The following is a 19,218-nucleotide window of genomic DNA, read 5'->3' as shown; positions in this document are numbered from 1 at the left end:
GTGATCCTCCCGCCTTGGCGTCCCAAAGTGCTGGGAATACAGGAGTGAGCCACCGTGCCTGGTCACTCTTTACTTATTTCTAAATATTTCCTAGAAGCAAAATCAGTGGTCAAATGCCATGAGTGTGTTGAATGCAGAGTTCATTTCTGAACATGACTATCAATTTGCTGGTAGTACTTGTGCTAGACCATGGTGAAGCGTGCTATCTCCTTCCTACTTCCTCATTTCCATTCTTGTAAGTCAAAAGGAAACCTTAGAAAAAGGATCAACAGCAACCTTTCAGAAAAAGCATATACATTTTTTGTTGTTGATTTTTTTTTTCTTTAACACCTTCAGGTGTGCGTTAGCAGTCACCCTCTGTTTACCCTTACAAGCCACTTTGGGCACTCAGTGTTTTTTAAACAAAAAGGCCTGGTAACTTGGATGGTAAGGCTGTCTGTCCCAACTGGTCCCGCTCCTCACTGGCAGAGGAACTTCTGCATTTCCAGCCTGTGACTTTCGTCAGAGGCAAATCCAAGGAGGGGAACCTCACTTAGGTGAAGAAGATACTTGTCAGGTCTGCTAGGATTTCTCTCCTAGGCTTCAGGAATTTGCAAGCATCTTTGCATTTCCTGGCATTCTCTGGCCTGGAATGCTGCTTTTTGTCTTGGGCCTCCCTGGCAGAGCAAGGCAGTCCTCTTTTGTGTCTTCAGAGCCTTTCTCTGGGCTTGGGACAGGCCCACTGTGTTGGCACAAGCCTCATTTGGTCTGCTGGGGAGCTTGGCTGCAGGCCCTGGGTGCTCGGCATCTCCCCTGGCTGCTCCTCTCTGTCCTATTCAATCAGCCTCAGCACCTGCACTTGTCAGTTAGGCCTGATGTTCCCCTGGATGGGAAATGGAACTTCTTTACCGTTGCTCTAATTCCATGTTTCACAAACCGCAGGGCCTATGGATGGGTTGGGAAGTAAATTTAAAGATGTGAAGAAAAAAAAATCGGAGTCCATCACAATAATGGTAGGTATTGTTTCATGAAACTTTTTTCATATTTTATATATGCAAACTTTAAAGACCTTGAAAGCCAAGAATGTGAACTGTGCATTTCAAACACATGTCAGTATTCCCACGGGGCGATGATGCATATTTAGGTGGGGAAATGTGATACCGTTTTTATTTTATTAGCTAGGCTAATAACTGCAAGATCATATGGCTTTAGTGGAGAAAACACAAAGCTTTGGACTCAGAACTGGGTCAATATTGTTGCTAACTAGCTGTGTGACCTTGGACAATTCAATGAATCTCTCTGAGCCTCCCTTAGTGTTGTCTGTAAAAGACTGATAAGCATCCTGGCCTCATAGGATTACTGTTAGGATTAAACAAATTTTTTTTTTTTTTTTTTTTGAGACGGAGTCTTGCTCTGTCGCCCAGGCTGGAGTGCAGTGGCGCGATCTCGGCTCACTGCAAGCTCCGCCTCCCGGGTTCACGCCATTCTCCTGCCTCAGCCTCCCGAGTAGCTGGGACTACAGGCGCCCACAACCACGCCCGGCTAATTTTTTGTATTTTTAGTAGAGACGGGGTTTCACCGTGGTCTCGATCTCCTGACCTTGTGATCCGCCCGCCTCGGCCTCCCAAAGTGCTGGGATTACAGGCGTGAGCCACCGCGCCCGGCCAAATTTTTTTTTTTTTTTTGAGACAGTCTTGCTCTTTTGCCCAGGCTGGAGCACAGTGGTATGATCTTGGCTCTCTCTAACCTTCGCCTCCTGGGTTCAAGTGATTCTTGTGCCTTAGCCTCCCTAGTATGTGGGATCACAGGCACGTCCCACCACACTCAGCTAATATTTTTGTATTTTTAGTAGAGCTAGAGTTTTGCCATGTTGGCCAGGCGGGTCTTGAACTCCTGGGCTCAAGTGATCCACCCACCTCCGCCTCCCAAAATGCTGGGATTACAAGCAGGAGCCATCACACCAGCCATAAACAAAATAATCTATGTATAGTGCTTAGCACATGGGAGACACATGCTAAATAAAGCTTGTTGTCTAGTCTTTTGTCTGGGTCATAAGGTATCCTCTCTTGGCAGCACAGCCACCCTCTTCCTCATCTCAAGAGTACAAGATGGCTGGGCACGATGGCTCAGGTCTGTAATCCCAGCACTCTGGGAGGTTGAGGTGGGCAGAACACTTGAGGTCAGGAGTTTGAGACCAGAGTGGCCAACATGGTGAAACCCCATCTCTACTAAAATATACAAAAAATTAGCTGAGTGTGGTGACTCACGCCTGTAATCCCAGCTATTCGGGAGGCTGAGCTTCAGCCTGGGAGGCTGAGGTTGCAATTAGGCTGCACTCCAGCCTGGGCGAAAGAGTAAGACTCCGTCTCAAAAAAAAAAAAAAAAAATTGAGAGAGAGTACATGCTACCTGCATCTCAAAACAGAGAGAGAAAAAGAGAGTACATGCTACCTGCATCTCAAAAAAAAAAAAAAAAAAAAAAAGAGTACATGCCATCTGCGATATCACGACAGTTCTGTTTCTCAGTTTCCCACTTTATGGTTTGTATGATGACAATAAGTGTTTCCTATAAAAAGAATCTCTGATCAAGAAAATTTCAGAATTACAGTTTACAGTTATATGAAATGCTAAGGCCCCCAACTCAGGAGTTGCAAACTCAAGTGTCTACAGGGGCCAGGGAGGTGATGTGATTGGGTGAAAAGTCAGGCTAACCACTTAGGGAATGGCAGGGACTCTGGTTGAGAATCCTGACCCCTTTGAGGGAGGCAGCCACTTTTCATTCCACCCATCCTCCTCATGTGGAAATGTGAACCCAACCTTATCAGATCTCTCATTTTTGAAAAGAAGCCAAATATCTGGATTTTTTATTGTGAAGATTTCTACTGTTTTCTGGGTTTTGTTTGTTTGTTTAGAGACAGGGTCTCTCTCTGTCGCCCGGGCTGGATGGAGTGTGATGGCAGGATCATAGCTCACTGCAGCCTCAAACTCCCGGGCTCAAACAATCCTCCTATCTCAGCCTTTTGAGTGAGTAGGTGGAACTATAGGTGAGCACCACCACCACACCCGGGGAATTTTTTTTTTTTTTAGAGACGTTCTCAAACTGGGCACATTGGCTCACACTTGTAATCCCAGCACTTTGGGAGGCCGAGACAGGCGGATCACTTGAGCCCAGGAGTTCAAGACCAGCCTGGGCAACATGGAGAGACCCCCATCTCTACAAAAAATACAAAAACATAATTAACCAGGCATGGTGGTGCGCGCCTGTAGTCCCAACTACTTGGGGTGGGGTGAGGGGAGGGGAGAGGTGGGAGGAGACTGCAGTGAGCTGAGGTCACACCACTGCACTCCAGTCTAGGCGAGACCCTGTCTCAAAAAAAAAAAGAGAGAGAGAGAAGGTCTCGCTCTGTCGCCCAGACTTGAGTGCAGTGGTTCAATCACTGCTTACTGTATCCTCGAACTCCTCTTCTGCCTCAGCCTCCCAAAGTGCTGAGATTACAATTGTGAGCCACCGCATCTGCCCAGTGTCCACCTTTTTAAAACACCGCTTTGACCAAAAACACGTCTGTGGGTCAGAAGATAAGGCCAGAGAGAGGCCAGTTTACGCTGTCAGTCCTAACCCTTCATGGCTGGGCATACTTATTACGGTCACCCCCTGCTCTCCAGAAAAGCCTCCCATGGTATCCCTATAAAAGTGCTTGTTTAAAATAACTATAATATTTTGCAGCAAAAATACACTTTAAGCACAGAATATGTAACTCCAATAACAGATTAAAATTCTACCTAACGAAGAGGACCATCTTCTTCACAAGGTGTTAAACACTACAAACAGCAAGAAAGAAACGGGCAAGTCGGCAAGGTGGGAGTGTTCCATTGTTCCTGTCTTTCCTTAGTCAACCAAAACCACTCATAAAACATTTATTGCTTTTTAAAAAAATAGCTTTATCAAAGTATGATTCACACACCATGCAATTTACCCACTTACAGTGTATAATTCAATGGTTTTGGGCATATTCACCAGGTCATGCTGCCATTACTATAATCTAATCTGCAACATTTTTGTACCCCTAAAAGAACCTCCATACCCATTATCAGGCACTCTCTTTTTCCCCAAACCCTGGCAGCCACTAATCTACTTTCCTGTCTATAATATTTACTGTTCTGGATAGTTTATATAAATGGAATCATACAATATGTGGCCTTCTTATGTCTGGCTCTTTCACTTAGCATAATGTCAAATATATATGTATGTATATGGCTATACCACATTCGATTATCCACTCATCTGCTGATGGCCATTTGGGTTGTTTCCACTTTTTGACTGTTATAAATAATGCTGCTATGAAGATTCACGTACAAGTGTGTGTGGACATGTTTTTGTTTCTCTTGGGTATATACCTTGGAGTGGAATTGCTGGGTCAACTGGTATCTATCTATGTTTAACCTTTTGAGGAACTGACAGCTTGTTTTCCAAAACACCTGCACGTTTTACATTCCCACGAGCATGCATAAGGGTTCCAGTTTCTTTCTCCACATGCTCACCCATGCTTGCTGCTGTCTGTCTCCTTGATTATAGCCATCTGCGTGGGTGTGTGATAAGCATTTATTCTGAAGGTGTAAGGCAGTTTTAATAGGGCAGCTGAATTCGGTGTTTGATTATTGAGATCAAGACCTAATATAGGGATCTTTTCTGAACTTAGATCAACTTTCTGTAAGAACTTTTACTATTACGTTTTCCACTCATCATGTGTACCATTCTTTGACTAACCAGAAGATAGGCCTCTTAAGGAAAGGTCTGATATTTTCCCCTTCCTAACCAGTAAAATAATCCAATTCTAGAGACATTATTGATATAAATTAGCTTTAGTACAATTTTCTGTGCCACAGCCATCAATGCTGCCCACAGTGTAGCTGCTGATTCCCCCCAGAAAACTCAGGCTGAGGCAGGAGGTACTTAAACAGGGGGGAAGAGGTTCTCCTTCTCCATACATAAATACATATAGCACCACCTCCCTGTCTTTCACCTCTGGTCTTTCTTCTTGCCTATCCATTTAGTCATGAAACATCCTTTCAAGTTAGATTAAGGTAGCGAGAGCCCTAAGGCAATGTTGAGGAAACTGAGCACAGACCTTGGTGACTATGAGACATCCATGCATAGTGAATTGAGGGGATTGGATATCAGTATGCTTGCTTCTAGTCTGGAGTTCACAAACCTGTGCTCTCTTCTTTTCCTGAATGCCTCGTTCCTTTATTTTCACCGCCCTAAAAAAAAAAAAAAAAAAAAGTTTTCAGTATATGTGATCCTTAGTATGGTTGACCTCATCAGACATTTTGGGTTAGTGTTTCCTCTCCTTTTCCGAAACTGGCCCGTTTTGCAAAGCAGACAGGAGAAATCATAGCTTGACTTTAGGACTCATTGCACTGGGAGAAGTCAATATTCTTCAGCCAATGAAAAACTTACGGCTCCCAGTCTGCATTTTTGTTGTTGTTGTTTTCTGTATTGTTTTGTTTTATTTTGTTTACAGAGTCTTGCTCTGTAGCCCAGGCTGGAGGGCAGTGGCACCATCTCGGCTCACTGCAACCTCCGTCTCCCAGGTTCAAGTGATTCTCATGCCTCAGCCTCCGGAGTAGCTGGGACTACAGGTGTGCACCACCATGCCTGGCTAATTTTTGTATTTTTAATAGAGACGCGGTTTCGACATGTTGGCCAGGCTGGTCTCTAACCCCTGACCTTAAGTGATCCGCCTGCCTTGGCCTCCCAAAGTGCTGGGATTACAACAAGTGTGAGCCACGGTGCCTGGCCTTGCATGTTGCATTTTTTTACATCAGAGTTTTTTATTTGTATGTTTGTTTTGACACAGAGTCTCGCTCTGTGGCACTTTGGCGTAGTCTCTGCTCACTGAAACTTCTGCCTCCTGGGTTCAAGTGATTCTCGTGCCTCAGTCTCCCAGGTAGCTGGGACTACAGGTATGCGCCACCACACCCAGACTCATTCTGGCCTTTTTAGTAGAGACAGGGTTTCGCCCTGTTGGTCAGGCTGGCCTTGAACTCCTGGCCTCAAGTGATCCACCCGCTTCCACCTCCCAAAGTAGTGGGATAACAGGCATAAGCCACCAAACCCGATCACCTTTTAAGTTTTAGAAGCCAATTGGTGGCCAGTCGCGGTGGCTCACATCTGTAATCCCAGCGCTCCGGGAGGCCAAGGCGGGCAGATCCCCTGAGGTCAGGAGTTCAAGACCAGCCTGGCCATGGTGAAAACCCATCTCTACTAAAAATACAAAAAATCAGCCAGGTGTGGTGGTGCGCACCTGTAATTCCAGCTACTCCGGAGGTTGAGGCAGGAGAATCGCTTGAACCCAGGAGGCAGAGGTTGCAGTGAGCCAAGACTGGGCCATTGCAACAAGAGCTCCAGCCTGGGCAACAAGAGCAAAACTCCATCTCAGAAAAAAAAAAAAAAAAAGACCAGGCATGGTGGCTCACTCTTGTAATCCAAGCATTTTGGGAGGCCAAGGCAGGTGGATCACCTGATGTTAGGAGTTCAAGATCAGCCTGGCTAACATGGTGAAACCCTGTCTCTACTAAAAATAAAAATAAAAATAAAATTAGCCAGGCGTGGTGGTCCATGCCTATAATCCCTGCTACTTGGGAGGCTGAGTCAGGAGAATCACTTGAACCCAGGAGTTGGAGGTTGCAGTGAGCCGAGATCATGCCACTGCACTCCATCCTGGGCAACAAGAGTGAAACTCTGTCTCAGAAACAAAAACAAACAAACAAACAAAAAAACCCATTGGTTTGGTTGAACATGGGAGACAAACATAAAATTAAAAATAAAATCAAATAAACCAGGCATGCTGGTTCACACCTGTAATCCCAGCACTTTGGGAGGCCAAGGCAGGCGGATCATGAGGTCAGGAGTTCAAGACCAGCCTGGCCAATATAGTGAAACCCCATCTCTACTAAAAATACAAAAATTAGCCATGGAGCATGCCTGTAGTCCCAGCTACTCGGGAGACTGAGGCAGAAGAATTGCTTGAACCCGGGAGGCCAAGGTTGCAGTGAGCTGAGACGCACCACTGTACTCCAGCCTGGATGATAGAGCGAGCCTCTGTCTCAAAATAAATAAATAAATAAATATGTCCGGGCATGGTGGCTCACACCTTTAATCCCAGCACTTCGGGAGGCCAAGGCAGGTGGATCACGAGGTTGGGAATTCAAGACCAGCCTGGCCAGTATAGTGAAACCCCATCTCTATTAAAAATACAAAAAACCGTAGTGCGTGCCTATAGTCCCAGCTACTCGGGAGGCTGAGGCAGAAGAATTGCTTGAACCCAGGAGGTGGAGGTTGCAGTGAGCTGAGACCACACCACTGCACTCCAGCCTGGGCGATAGAGCAAACCTCTGTCTCAAAAAATTAATTAATTAATTAAAAATAAATATATATATAAGTCCAGGCACGGTGGCTCACACCTGTAATCTCAGCACTTAGGGAGGCCGGGGTGGGTGGATCACCTAAGGTCAAGAGTTCAAGACCGGCCTGCCAACATGGTGAAACTCTGTCTGTACTAAAAATACAAAAATTAGCTGGGCATGGTGGCACGCGCCTGTGATCCTAGCTACTTGGGAGGCTGAGGCAGGAGAATCGCTTGAACCCAGGAGGCAGAGGTTACAGTGAGCCGAGATCGCGCCACTACCGTCCAACGTGGACGACTGAGTGAGACTCCGTCTCAAAAATAAAATAAAACAAAATAAAAATAAAACAAAACAAAACAATAAACAGCCCATTGGTAGCAATCTTTGGGCAGACAATCTTGCAGTTTTCTGTGATAGTCTAATTTGGCTTGCCATAGTTCCCTGTATCTACCTAATAATCTTGGCCTAATTGGGAACTGGTAAATGCTTAGACTATATGAGTTTCTCTACATTTGAGATCCCCTGTCACCCTCCAGCTGTGCCTCCCCCTTTTTAAGTTACATCAATGAGATGTAATTGGCACCTATCCTCAATCTTAGTATCCTAACATTCACTTATTCTATTTTCCTGCCTTTTGATTTAGAAAGACCTAAATGCTTTTAGATCTAAAGATAGAAGAGGAAGGTTAAAACAATAATTTGCAATATGTACTCCTTCAGCTATTAATTCATTTATGCAATGGGCTTTATTTAGTGCCTGCTGTATACCAAGTACTCTGCTAGGTGCTTGGGACTCAAAGATAGGGACTGGGCTCTGTTTCTCACACCTGTATTCCCAACATTTCAGGAGGCCAAGGACTTTGAGACCAGCCTGAGTAACATGGAGAGACCCTGTGTCTACAAAAAAAAAAAATAGCCAGGACCGGGCACGGTGGTTCATGCCTGTCACCCCAGCATTTTGGGAGGCCAAGGTGGGAAGATCACTTGAACCCACGAGTTTGAGACCAGCCTGGGCAACATGGAGAGACCTTGTCTCTACAAAAAATAAAAATAAAAATAAATTAGCCGGGGCTGGGCACGGTGGCTCATGCCTGTAATCCCAGCACACTGGGAGGCCGAAGTGGGCGGATCACAAGGTCAAGAGATCAACACCATCCTGGCCAACATGGTCAAACCCCATCTCCACTAAAAATACAAAAATTAGCTGGGCGTGGTGGCGCACACCTGTAGTCACAGCTGTTCGGGAGGCTGAGGCAGGGGAATCACTTGAACCCAGGAGGCGGAGGTTGCAGTGAGCCAAGATCATGCCACTGCACTCCAGCCTGGTGAGAGAGGGAGACTCCGTCTTGATAAATAAATAAATAAATAAATAAATAAATAAATAAGCCAGGCATGGTGCCTCTCACCTGTAGTCCCAGCTTCCCAGGAGGCTGAGGTGGGAGGATGGCTTCAGCCCCAGAAAGTCAAGGCTGCTGTAAGCCGTGATCGTGCCACTGCACTGCACTCCAGCCTGGGTAATACAGCAATACCCTGTCTCAGAAAAAAAAAAAAAAAAAAGTCCTTGCCTTTAAGGTGGACAGTGCAGTGGGACAAGCAGATTCAATTGGAGAACCACAGTTGTGATTGCAGAAATTAATATACAGAATATTACAGGATTACAGAAAAGAGGTACTACCCCTATCCTAGAGGGGATGGAGGAAGGGCATAAAGTATATTAATGACAATCTGTAATTCAGTTGGTTAAATTGAGCATGGGAGAGGGTGTTCAGGGCTTTTCAACTGGATGACTTTGTAATTTGGAATAAAACACCCAATAGCTTGGCCGGATACTGTGGCTCACACCTGTAATTCCAGCACTTTGGGAGGCCGAGGCGGACAGATCACTTGAAGTCAGGAGTTCAAGACCAGCCTGGCCAACATGGTAAAACCCTGTCTCTATCAAAAATACAAAATTACCCGGGCCTGGTGGTGCATGCCTGTAGTCCCAACTACTCGGGAGGCTGAGGCATGAGAATTGCTTGAACCTGGGAGGTGGAGGTTGCAGTGAGCTCAGATCTTGCCACTGCACTCCAACCTGGGCAACAGAGCAAGACCCTGTCTGAAAAAAACAAAAGCAATAACAATAAAAACCCAATAACTGTAAAGTAAAATATGTCAACTTGTGACTAAGGATTCATGTGGAAGAAGAAAAGGGTCTAATAAGTGAACATCAAGGTTGTGGGGTTAGAGCTAGAAGATGTAGGTTTTATTTTAAAATTTCTTTCTTTTTTATGTCCTTCCCTGCCTATATCACAGAAAATCAAGTATAAGAAATGAAGTGCCTGCAAGTGATGGTTTTTAAACTCTCCTCTCTGACACAGCCTCTGTTAAACTTGGGAATAAATAAAGGTACCATCACCAGACTAGGGGAAGATTAACATTGTTTGAGGTTAGGATTTTAAAAAAACAAAGCAAGGCCAGGTGCAGTGGCTCACGCCCGTAATCCCAGCACTTTGGGAGGCCGAGGCGGGCGGTTACCTGAGGTCAGGAGTTCAAGCCTGACCACCAGCCTGACCAACATGGTGAAACCCCATCTCTACTAAAAATAAAAAATTAGGCGTGTTGGCGCGTGCCTGTATTCCCAGCTACTCGGGAGGATGAGGCAGGAGAATCGATTGAACTGGGAGGCGGAGGTTGCAGTGAGCCGAGATCGTGCAATTGCACTCCAGCCTGGGCAACAAGAGCGAAACTCTGTCTCAAACAACAACAAAAACAAAAAACCAAATTTCACTAGATTTGCAATCACTGCCTTCATATACGATCAAAATATGAAGAAAAACTCAAGGTTAACTGCACTTGAGGTTTTCTAAATTGTGGGATTGAGGGGGTCTATATAATTTTAAACCTGAAAAAAAAGTTTAATCTTTACAACCCCATGGTCCCCTCCACTTTATAGCTGAGAGAATTGAAGCATGGAGGTTTAAAAACTTGCCCAAGATCATACAGCTAGTAAGTAGCAGAGCTGGGATTTGCACCCAAGTCTATTTAATTCCAGTGCCTATTACTCACCATATCATCCTGTCAAAATAGAAACCTTGTGTGGGTCCACTGCTCTCAAGATGTCCTGTGGCCATAAATGCACCCTGGCAGGAGCAAGCTGGTATAGACAACCAGTCAAGTGGATGGCCGTGCCAGTACAAAGCCAACACTGATCCTGGAAAATACTGATAGTGCCATATTCAACTAATCATCAAATTTTAATATCATGGATGCCATTGAAAGTATCTTAATCATTCTCATGAATATTTTGTAATATGAGACATTGAGAAGATAAGACAGTATTGAAATACATATCTAGATTTAAATGAAATATAAAATTTGAGTGATTAGTAGAGGGAAGCAGAGGATAGTAAATATGTGTGAAAATAACATAAAAGTTAACTTTAGATATATTCTCTTTAAACACTGCATGTGCAGTATACCAATTTATATCCTCTTTAATATTATAGTCTTTTTCATGTGCGTGTGTGATATATTGTCCATTCACTGAGACTATAATCCCTGAGACCAATAGTATATTTTCTTTTAAAAAAGAAATCAACATTAAAACAGGAAAGGTTATCTAAGCTTACTCTTAAGTAGTTTAATACATTTGAGGAAATAAATTAGGTTAGGGATGCTTATAAGCAATACAGAAAATCAAATTAACACGACGTAGGTGATTTATTCCAACTTTGATCTGTTACATTTGGAGGAATTGGCTGTTGGATTTAGAAGTGCACAAAATACCATTAGACAGTGAAAAAAAGGGAAGTCTGTTATAACCGAATAGGGGCGTGGTCTGCTCAGGCTAAAAGGAATAGATAGTAGTTTCATAAAGGACTGATATAACTGTAGAGTCTTCAGAACTGGGCACTACAGCCCGCACATTTTCTCTACAGACGTAAGTATGTCTATTAATACCAGTCAGCTTGGTGAGTTAGAGAAACCATAGCCTGTGGATTTGGGCACATGCACTCTCTGCCTGCATCTAATCCTTCGGGTAACCGTATACCTACAACTCCAGTAATCCTAGAGCGGTTACATGGATGCACTAAGTGGTGTGATGGGAGGGAAAGATAGCATCACAAGGATTCGTTTGATTATAACAGTAATCCACACCAAGCCAAATAAAACAGCCAAACAGTTTAGAATGTGGTCTCTAATGAATTTGCTAATTCTACCAGGGCCTCACAAACATTTCCTGCTAGAGTACCCCATATCAAAACGAAGTGGCTGTTCTTTAATTACATGGAATAATTATTTGATTTCCAGGAAGTTAAGACAGTGCTTTGTATTTAAATAAAAAGTTCTAGACATGCTGTGAAACTCGATCAAACCAAGAAAAAGGGTGAAACTGAATGCCTGCTCAGTGACTCAAGATTTCAGCTGCTCAGCGAGCCTGACGTGACGGCTTATGAGCCCAGAAAAGGGGCATTTTAAACCCGGCTGGTTGGATCATGTCACTTTCTTACAGAAGCCCTGCCTTTCCAGAGACCTCAAGTGTAACGCAATCAGAGACCTTTGAGGGGCTAGAGGCTCGGCGGCTTCCGCCCCTCGGCACCAGCAGAGACCCCCGTTTTCAGGGGACATGACCCCATAGTGTCCCCCTCACTTTTTAAGGGCCATTAAAAGCCTGGGGCCTCTTATCTCAACGGCTTTGGGCGTGAATGTGGGGCAAGAGGGGGGGGGAGACCTGTGGGTGTCTCTTTTGCCTGAGGAGTTGGAGACACTTGTGGAAAAGTCAGGCCCTTTTCGCTCCGGCGGCCGCTCCGGTGTGGGGCTGGCTTGGGTTAGACACATGCACACATACACCATAGAGCTCTGCTTTCCCGTAGCAGCTGCTGCCTCTGCCTCTGCCTCTCCCGCCTCAGCCTCTTTGCCCGGCATACACACACATTCAGATTTGCGCGCTGTTTCAATCCTTGATGACGTGTCCCCGGAGACAGCCAATAGCAAACGGGCTCTGGTCAGGACAATGGGAGGTATCGGGCCAATGAGCGAGCCCCGTGAGTTGGCGGTAGCCAATAGGAGCCGCGCTGGCTGGAGAGTAATGTTACAGAGCGGAGAGAGTGAGGAGGCTGCGTCTGGCTCCCGCTCTCACAGCCATTGCAGTACATTGAGCTCCATAGAGACAGCGCCGGGGCAAGTGAGAGCCGGACGGGCACTGGGCGACTCTGTGCCTCGCTGAGGGTGAGTCTGGGGCAGCGCCGCGGCGGGGAGAGCGCCTCCGGCAGCTCCCCAGCCCGCGCGACGGCCGGATCCCCGCGGCCGGGAGCCGGCGGGTCAGGATCCACACAAAGGCAAATGAGGGGGGACCGTGGGGGGAACTGCGCACGGAGCGAGCCTCTGCCCGGGCGCCGGGAACGCTGCCCCGCGCCGGAGCCCCGGCCCTCAGGCAGCCTGAGGCGCCGGGAGCCCCGCGCCCCGCGAGTTTCCACCCCCGGCGGCGTCCGCGCTGACTGGCGCAAAAAAAAAAAAAAAAAAAAAAAAAAAAAATTTTTTTTTAATTAAAAAATTTTTGAACGTGTTTTGGGCCCTCGGGCCGGGCGTTCGGGCGGGCGGCGTGCGCGGAGCGCGGCCGGGGCGGCGGGGCCGGCGCGGCTCGGCGGCGGGAGGGCAGCGGCGGCGCTTCCCCGGGCTGCATTGGCCGTCGCCGCAGCGAGCCAGGCGCCAGCGGGGAGCGCGGCCGGTCGGGCGGGCGGCGGGGCGGGCGGGGCGCCGCGGCGGGCGAGGGCGGCGCGGGGGCCCGGGGGCGGCAGTGCGGGCCCGGCCGGCCTCGGCCCGGGCGCGGCGGCGGCGGCGGCCGGGCGGCGGGGGGAGCGGCGCCGCTGCGCTCGCTGGAACATGGCTGACTCGGGCCCGGCGCTGCTGGCTGGAGAGAAAACAAGGCGGGCGGGCGGGGGAGCTGGGCGCAGCAGTTCCGAGGCAACTTTTTTTTTCCTCTCTCTTTTCACAGCCCCGCGTTCCCCGTGCGGGGGCGGCGGGGCGCGCGGCCCGCGCGGAGGGAGACGGGGAGTGGCGGGCGGGTGGGCCCTCGGGCGGCCCCCACCGCGGCGGGGGGAGGGGAGCGGCGCGGAGGGGAGGGCCCGGCCGCGCGCCCCCCGCCCCTCCCCCGGCCGTAATGGCCGAGTGTGTGCGCCAGAGCGCGGCGCGCACCCCGCCCGCCGCCGCCGCCGCGCCCGCACCCTCGCACTCACACTCACACACACTCACACACACACACACACACACAAAGGGAAGGAGCCATATTCTCGCTCGCGCTCGCCCTCGCGGCGGCGGCGGCGGCGGCGCAGGCGGGGAAGACGCGCAGCGGCCATTCCGTGCGCGCCGGCCCCGGCGGCCGCGGGCGGAGCCAGCCCCCATTTCGAGCGGGGCTTCTCCCTGCGCGGAGCCTGACAAAATGGGGGCGGCGGCGGCGCGGGCCTGCGGGGCCTGCCGGGTGCACGTGGCGGCCTCGGGCCTGTGGGAGCCGGGCCGCGTCCCCTCGCGTCGGCCGCGCGGCCACCGGTGAAGTTCTGGGGGCGGGGGGCTCGCCCCGCGCGGGAGGCACCCCAACTTTCACGGCTCCAAAAAATACTCCCCGAGTTGGGGGAGGGGGCCACCGAGCCACGAGCAGGAGTGGCTTTTGTCCCTCATCCTTGTTTACTCGGAGAAACTTCAGACCGGACGTGTTTAGTCAGAACAGAAATACATCTCAGGGCCAAACCGATAGGAAACGAGGCTGCCTCGCGGTGGCACCGCCACCCTCCAGCCGGGTTCCGAGCACCGGAGCTGGCTGCAGCTCCCTCTTCGGAGCAAAGTTTTATGCAAAGAGGGTGTTTTTGAAAACTTTCGGTGCACGGTGATTTTTTGTTTAAAGGTCCATAATTAGGAAGAGTCGACTCGCTTAGGCCCTTGTTTGTTCCCTACCTAGTAGTGCAAATCCACGAATTGGCAGCATGTTTTCTGACCTTTGGTTTGGTTGGTTTAAAAGGGTGTTCTAGATTTTAAAATCGTTTAAGTGACCAGTTACTCCTTCAGAGCAGACTCAGGCGGATAGATAGGGAATACTGTATGGGTATATCTTTGTGTCTAGACTTCTTAAGATCGCCCTGAAGGACCGTTTTTGTTTTGTTTTTACTTGGCATAGCCCCTTCAAGGAATTTAATCTCTCGGCCATATTCTTGTCTGATTTCACGGAGGTTGATGTCACTACTGTGTTAAATAACCAGTACCTTGGTTTTCATTCCCTTCCTAAGTACTTCAAGCTCTTATGTGTCATAATTTTATTGCTAACATCAGATAATTTTTTTTTTTTTAGAAAAATAACTAAACATGGGCAAAGGAGATCCTAAGAAGCCGAGAGGCAAAATGTCATCATATGCATTTTTTGTGCAAACTTGTCGGGAGGAGCATAAGAAGAAGCACCCAGATGCTTCAGTCAACTTCTCAGAGTTTTCTAAGAAGTGCTCAGAGAGGTGGAAGGTAAGAGGGCTTAAAACATGCTAACAAGGTAATTAAAAGACAGTTTCCAATTGAGGATGCAAAAGTCTAGTTGGCGCTCTCATAGTGTCACGCTATTACATAGCAAAAGACATTGGTTTTGAGAATAATTTACTTAAATTTTACAACTTAAACTTACAAATAATTATTTTGTAGACCATGTCTGCTAAAGAGAAAGGAAAATTTGAAGATATGGCAAAGGCGGACAAGGCCCGTTACGAAAGAGAAATGAAAACCTATATCCCTCCCAAAGGGGAGACAAAAAAGAAGTTCAAGGATCCCAATGCACCCAAGAGGCCTCCGTGAGTATCTTGCCTGTTTTTACTTCCCAGACACGGTTTACAGTAGAATCTGAGAGAAATTTAGCAAGCTACTTTGTCAGTTTAGAGTGTAAGTGTACAAAGTTTCTTAGCTAATACGTGTTCATACTGGTTATATTTAAATACTATAAAATTCCTGTCGGGTGGGAGTGTTACCAGAGCAATTGAATTAGATACTTGGTCTCCTTTGCCCAGTGTATTTCCTTTGGTCCTTTTATTTCTTGAAAAATACTCTCTCTCTGAAATAGTGTAATTGTAGAATGTTCATCTGAGGCTCTAGTTAGTATAAATAAATAGTGGTAAATTAAGCTTTGGTTGTGAAGGATATTAGCATATTATAGTATTTGCACCCTGTTCAGTGCATCACAGAAATTCACAGGCAGCTTTAAATAGCAATGCAGTGTACACTTGATACTATTTATTTTTGTGGTCTGTTAACTTAAAATCCTAAATTTTTTTTTTTTTTTTTTTTTTTAGTTCGGCCTTCTTCCTGTTCTGCTCTGAGTATCGCCCAAAAATCAAAGGAGAACATCCTGGCCTGTCCATTGGTGATGTTGCGAAGAAACTGGGAGAGATGTGGAATAACACTGCTGCAGATGACAAGCAGCCTTATGAAAAGAAGGCTGCGAAGCTGAAGGAAAAATACGAAAAGGTAAGAAGTGTGGGTTTGCTTGGTAAAATGATGACGAGTACGCCAGATGTTGTATGATTGTACTTAGTTTGAGGTGTAATAAGTTTTTAGTGTAACAGCTACATTAAGTATGCTGTTATGATATAAGTCTTTTCTCATCCTTCAGAGAATACAGAGGACCAAATCGGTTTTTTTGACTAAATTAAGACTCAGACAAAGGCTGTGTACATTTAAGTTGGTTTTGTTATTCCCCAGTATTTTTAAGTTGATGAAAATGTTGATAGTCACTTCAGGTCAAAAATGAGTTATTTTTAAATGGCTTGGCATACAGTACAGAAATAAGTTAGACAAAGTAATATAGGCTATGTTTTTTTTAATCATATCCTGAAACATTTAGGTTCCTTTCCTTTAGATATTCAAAAACCACAACATCACTAAGTTAAATTTCAAGTCTGCTGCTCTGTCCAATAAATTAATAAGATTAAGGAAATCTATAACTCTTACAGTTAAGTAAATTGAAATATTAAATACTTAATTTTCAGCTTGTTTAGTCATTCTGAAAAGTGTTTATTTCTAGATGTTTCGTAACCTCCTAATTGCATGGTTATTGACAAATTAACTTTTTTTTTTCCTAAGACAACATGTTCTTCTAAGGATTAGGGTCTGACAGTGTAAACCTGTAGAGTGCTTTTTTGCATTCAGAAGGTGGCAGTGTCTACCCTTTAATCAAAGTCTCTACATTCTGGTTTTAATAGAGTTAGGATGTGGTACATAATTGCACCTCAATGAGGCAGAACTTTGCAAATACTAGACTATGCCATTTCATGAGTTATAGATTGTTATAATTATCTTGTATTTTTATGTTCATTTATTGAAGTTCTACTTATTTCTGGAGTTGCAGTGGATCTACAGATACATGATATTTTGGTATAACTAGAATCTTGATTTCTTTCATAAACTTCTGCCATGTTCTATTTCTTCCCTTAATGTTTTTTTCTTCCCTACTGTTTTGTCCTCCCTTTGCTTTGGAAGGATATTGCTGCATATCGAGCTAAAGGAAAGCCTGATGCAGCAAAAAAGGGAGTTGTCAAGGCTGAAAAAAGCAAGAAAAAGAAGGAAGAGGAGGAAGATGAGGAAGATGAAGAGGATGAGGAGGAGGAGGAAGATGAAGAAGATGAAGATGAAGAAGAAGATGATGATGATGAATAAGTTGGTTCTAGCGCAGTTTTTTTTTCTTGTCTATAAAGCATTTAACCCCCCTGTACACAACTCACTCCTTTTAAAGAATTGAAATGTAAGGCTGTGTAAGATTTGTTTTTAAACTGTACAGTGTCTTTTTTTGTATAGTTAACACACTACCGAATGTGTCTTTAGATAGCCCTGTCCTGGTGGTATTTTCAATAGCCACTAACCTTGCCTGGTACAGTATGGGGGTTGTAAATTGGCATGGAAATTTAAAGCAGGTTCTTGTTGGTGCACAGCACAAATTAGTTATATATGGGGATGGTAGTTTTTTCATCTTCAGTTGTCTCTGATGCAGCTTATACGAAATAATTGTTGTTCTGTTAACTGAATACCACTCTGTAATTGCAAAAAAAAAAAAAAAAGTTGCAGCTGTTTTGTTGACATTCTGAATGCTTCTAAGTAAATACAATTTTTTTTATTAGTATTGTTGTCCTTTTCATAGGTCTGAAATTTTTCTTCTTGAGGGGAAGCTAGTCTTTTGCTTTTGCCCATTTTGAATCACATGAATTATTACAGTGTTTATCCTTTCATATAGTTAGCTAATAAAAAGCTTTTGTCTACACACCCTGCATACCATAATGGGGGTAAAGTTAAGTTGAGATAGTTTTCATCCATAATTGAACATCGAAAATCTTGATCAGTTAAGAAATTTCACATAGCCCACTTACATTTACAAACTGAAGAGTAATCAGTCTACTCAAAGCATGGGATTATTAGAATCAAACATTTTGAAAGTCTGTCCTTGAAGGACTAATAGAAAAGTATGTTCTAACCTTTACATGAGGACTCTATTCTTTAACTCCCATTACCATGTAATGGCAGTTATATTTTGCAGTTCCCACATTAAAGAAGACCTGAGAATGTATCCCCAAAAGCGTGAGCTTAAAATACAAGATTGCCATATTAAATTTTTTGTTGACATTAGTCTCAGTGAAGACTATGAAAATGCTGGCTATAGATGTCTTTTCCCATTTATCTCAATATGGACTGCTCAGGAAACGAGACTTTCCATTACAAGTATTTTTAATTAATTGGGCCAGCTTTTAAAATGAAGATGCCACATTCAAAATAGGGTGTATTTTCCTATATTATGGTTTGCCCCTTTATAAATCGAAGTAGATAGGAGGAAAGAAGACACTTAAACTTTGCATCTCAGTATGAATTATTCAATTGATTTGAATGATTTTTCTTTACAAAACAAACTCATTAGTCATTATCTGCTTAGCAGTTTAGGGAACAATTTGGCAATTTTGTGGTTTTTCGAGATTATCGTTTTCTTAAAGTGCCAGTATTTTAAAATAGCGTTCTTGTAATTTTACACGCTTTTGTGATGGAGTGCTGTTTTGTTATATAATTTTGACTTGGATTCTTTCCATTTGCATTTGTTTATGTAATTTCAGGAGGAATACTGAACATCTGAGTCCTGGATGATACTAATAAACTAATAATTGCAGAGGTTTTAAATATTAGTTAAATGGCTTTCACTTAAGAATTTAAGATTTTGTTACATATTTTTAAATCTTGTCTCTAATAATATCTCTTAGTACCTTTTAAATAAGTATAAGGGATGGCAAAGTTTCCCTTTAAAAATACTCACTTTATGCTTATAAATAGGTTAATGGGCTGCTAAAAGGTTTTGTCAAACATTGCAAGTACTCTCGGTGCTATATATAAATGAGGAAAAACTAGTTTTACTTTCAGAATGATTTAAACAAGATTTCTAAAAAGATACATGCAAGTGAAAAGCAGGGTTAGTGATAGGCTGAAATTGTGTCAACATCAGATTTTTTGTTAAGAGGAACAAATGACTCAATCTGATTTAGATGGAAGTTTCTACTATATAGAAATAACCATTGTCAACAGTAGTAATTCTGATCAGTTTAAAATGAATTCTGGCTCAAGGAGACTGTAACTTTAGTAGGTATTTCCTGACAGCTACCATTTTTTTAAGATGTTGAGAATGGGAACAGTTTTTTAGGATTTATTCTTGACCACAGATCTTAAGAAAATGGACAAAAACCCTCTTCAATCTGAAGATTAGCATAGTTTGGTTTGGTGTTCCAACAGTATCCCCTAGAAGTTGGATGTCTAAAACTCAAGTAAATGGAAATGGGAGGCAATTTGGATAATTAAGT

At 44.8% G+C, this 19,218-nt stretch overlaps 1 protein-coding gene and 1 long non-coding RNA gene across 8 annotated transcripts in view; one reads left to right on the top strand and one right to left on the bottom strand.

Annotated features, from left to right (window-relative positions):
* The window catches only part of HMGB1 (high mobility group box 1), a 151,549-nt gene extending 133,002 nt beyond the window's left edge, over positions 1 to 18,547 (top strand). For 2 of the 6 annotated variants that reach the window (XM_065533130.2, XM_045376950.3), the window contains exons 2-5: positions 14,706 to 14,869; positions 15,044 to 15,189; positions 15,685 to 15,859; positions 16,871 to 18,547. In XM_065533130.2, the coding sequence (XP_065389202.1) occupies positions 14,720 to 14,869; positions 15,044 to 15,189; positions 15,685 to 15,859; positions 16,871 to 17,047 (648 nt within the window). In that variant the 5' untranslated portion in view covers positions 14,706 to 14,719 and the 3' untranslated portion in view covers positions 17,048 to 18,547. Of the gene's footprint in view, positions 1 to 12,454; positions 12,596 to 13,162; positions 13,331 to 13,618; positions 13,913 to 14,045; positions 14,265 to 14,705; positions 14,870 to 15,043; positions 15,190 to 15,684; positions 15,860 to 16,870 lie in introns of those variants that run through there. The other 4 variants (XM_045376949.3, XM_045376951.3, XM_045376952.3 and 1 more) reach the window with 4 other exon arrangements.
* On the bottom strand, positions 289 to 10,587 carry LOC107127923 (uncharacterized). 2 transcript variants are annotated; one of them, XR_012426800.1, is made up of 4 exons: positions 10,433 to 10,587; positions 8,791 to 8,914; positions 5,105 to 5,237; positions 289 to 924 (listed from the first exon to the last, which is right to left on the bottom strand). It is a non-coding gene; the product is annotated as an uncharacterized lncRNA (long non-coding RNA). The 2 variants fall into 2 exon arrangements; XR_012426799.1 differs by having other exon boundaries at positions 5,189 to 5,237.
* Positions 18,548 to 19,218: the final 671 nt, after the last annotated feature.

Source organism: Macaca fascicularis, chromosome 17 (genome assembly GCF_037993035.2).
Source record: "Macaca fascicularis isolate 582-1 chromosome 17, T2T-MFA8v1.1".
Taxonomy (NCBI): Eukaryota; Metazoa; Chordata; class Mammalia; order Primates; family Cercopithecidae; genus Macaca; species Macaca fascicularis.
Note: the sequence above shows the minus strand (reverse complement) of the source record. Positions and strands in the feature narration are given on the sequence as shown.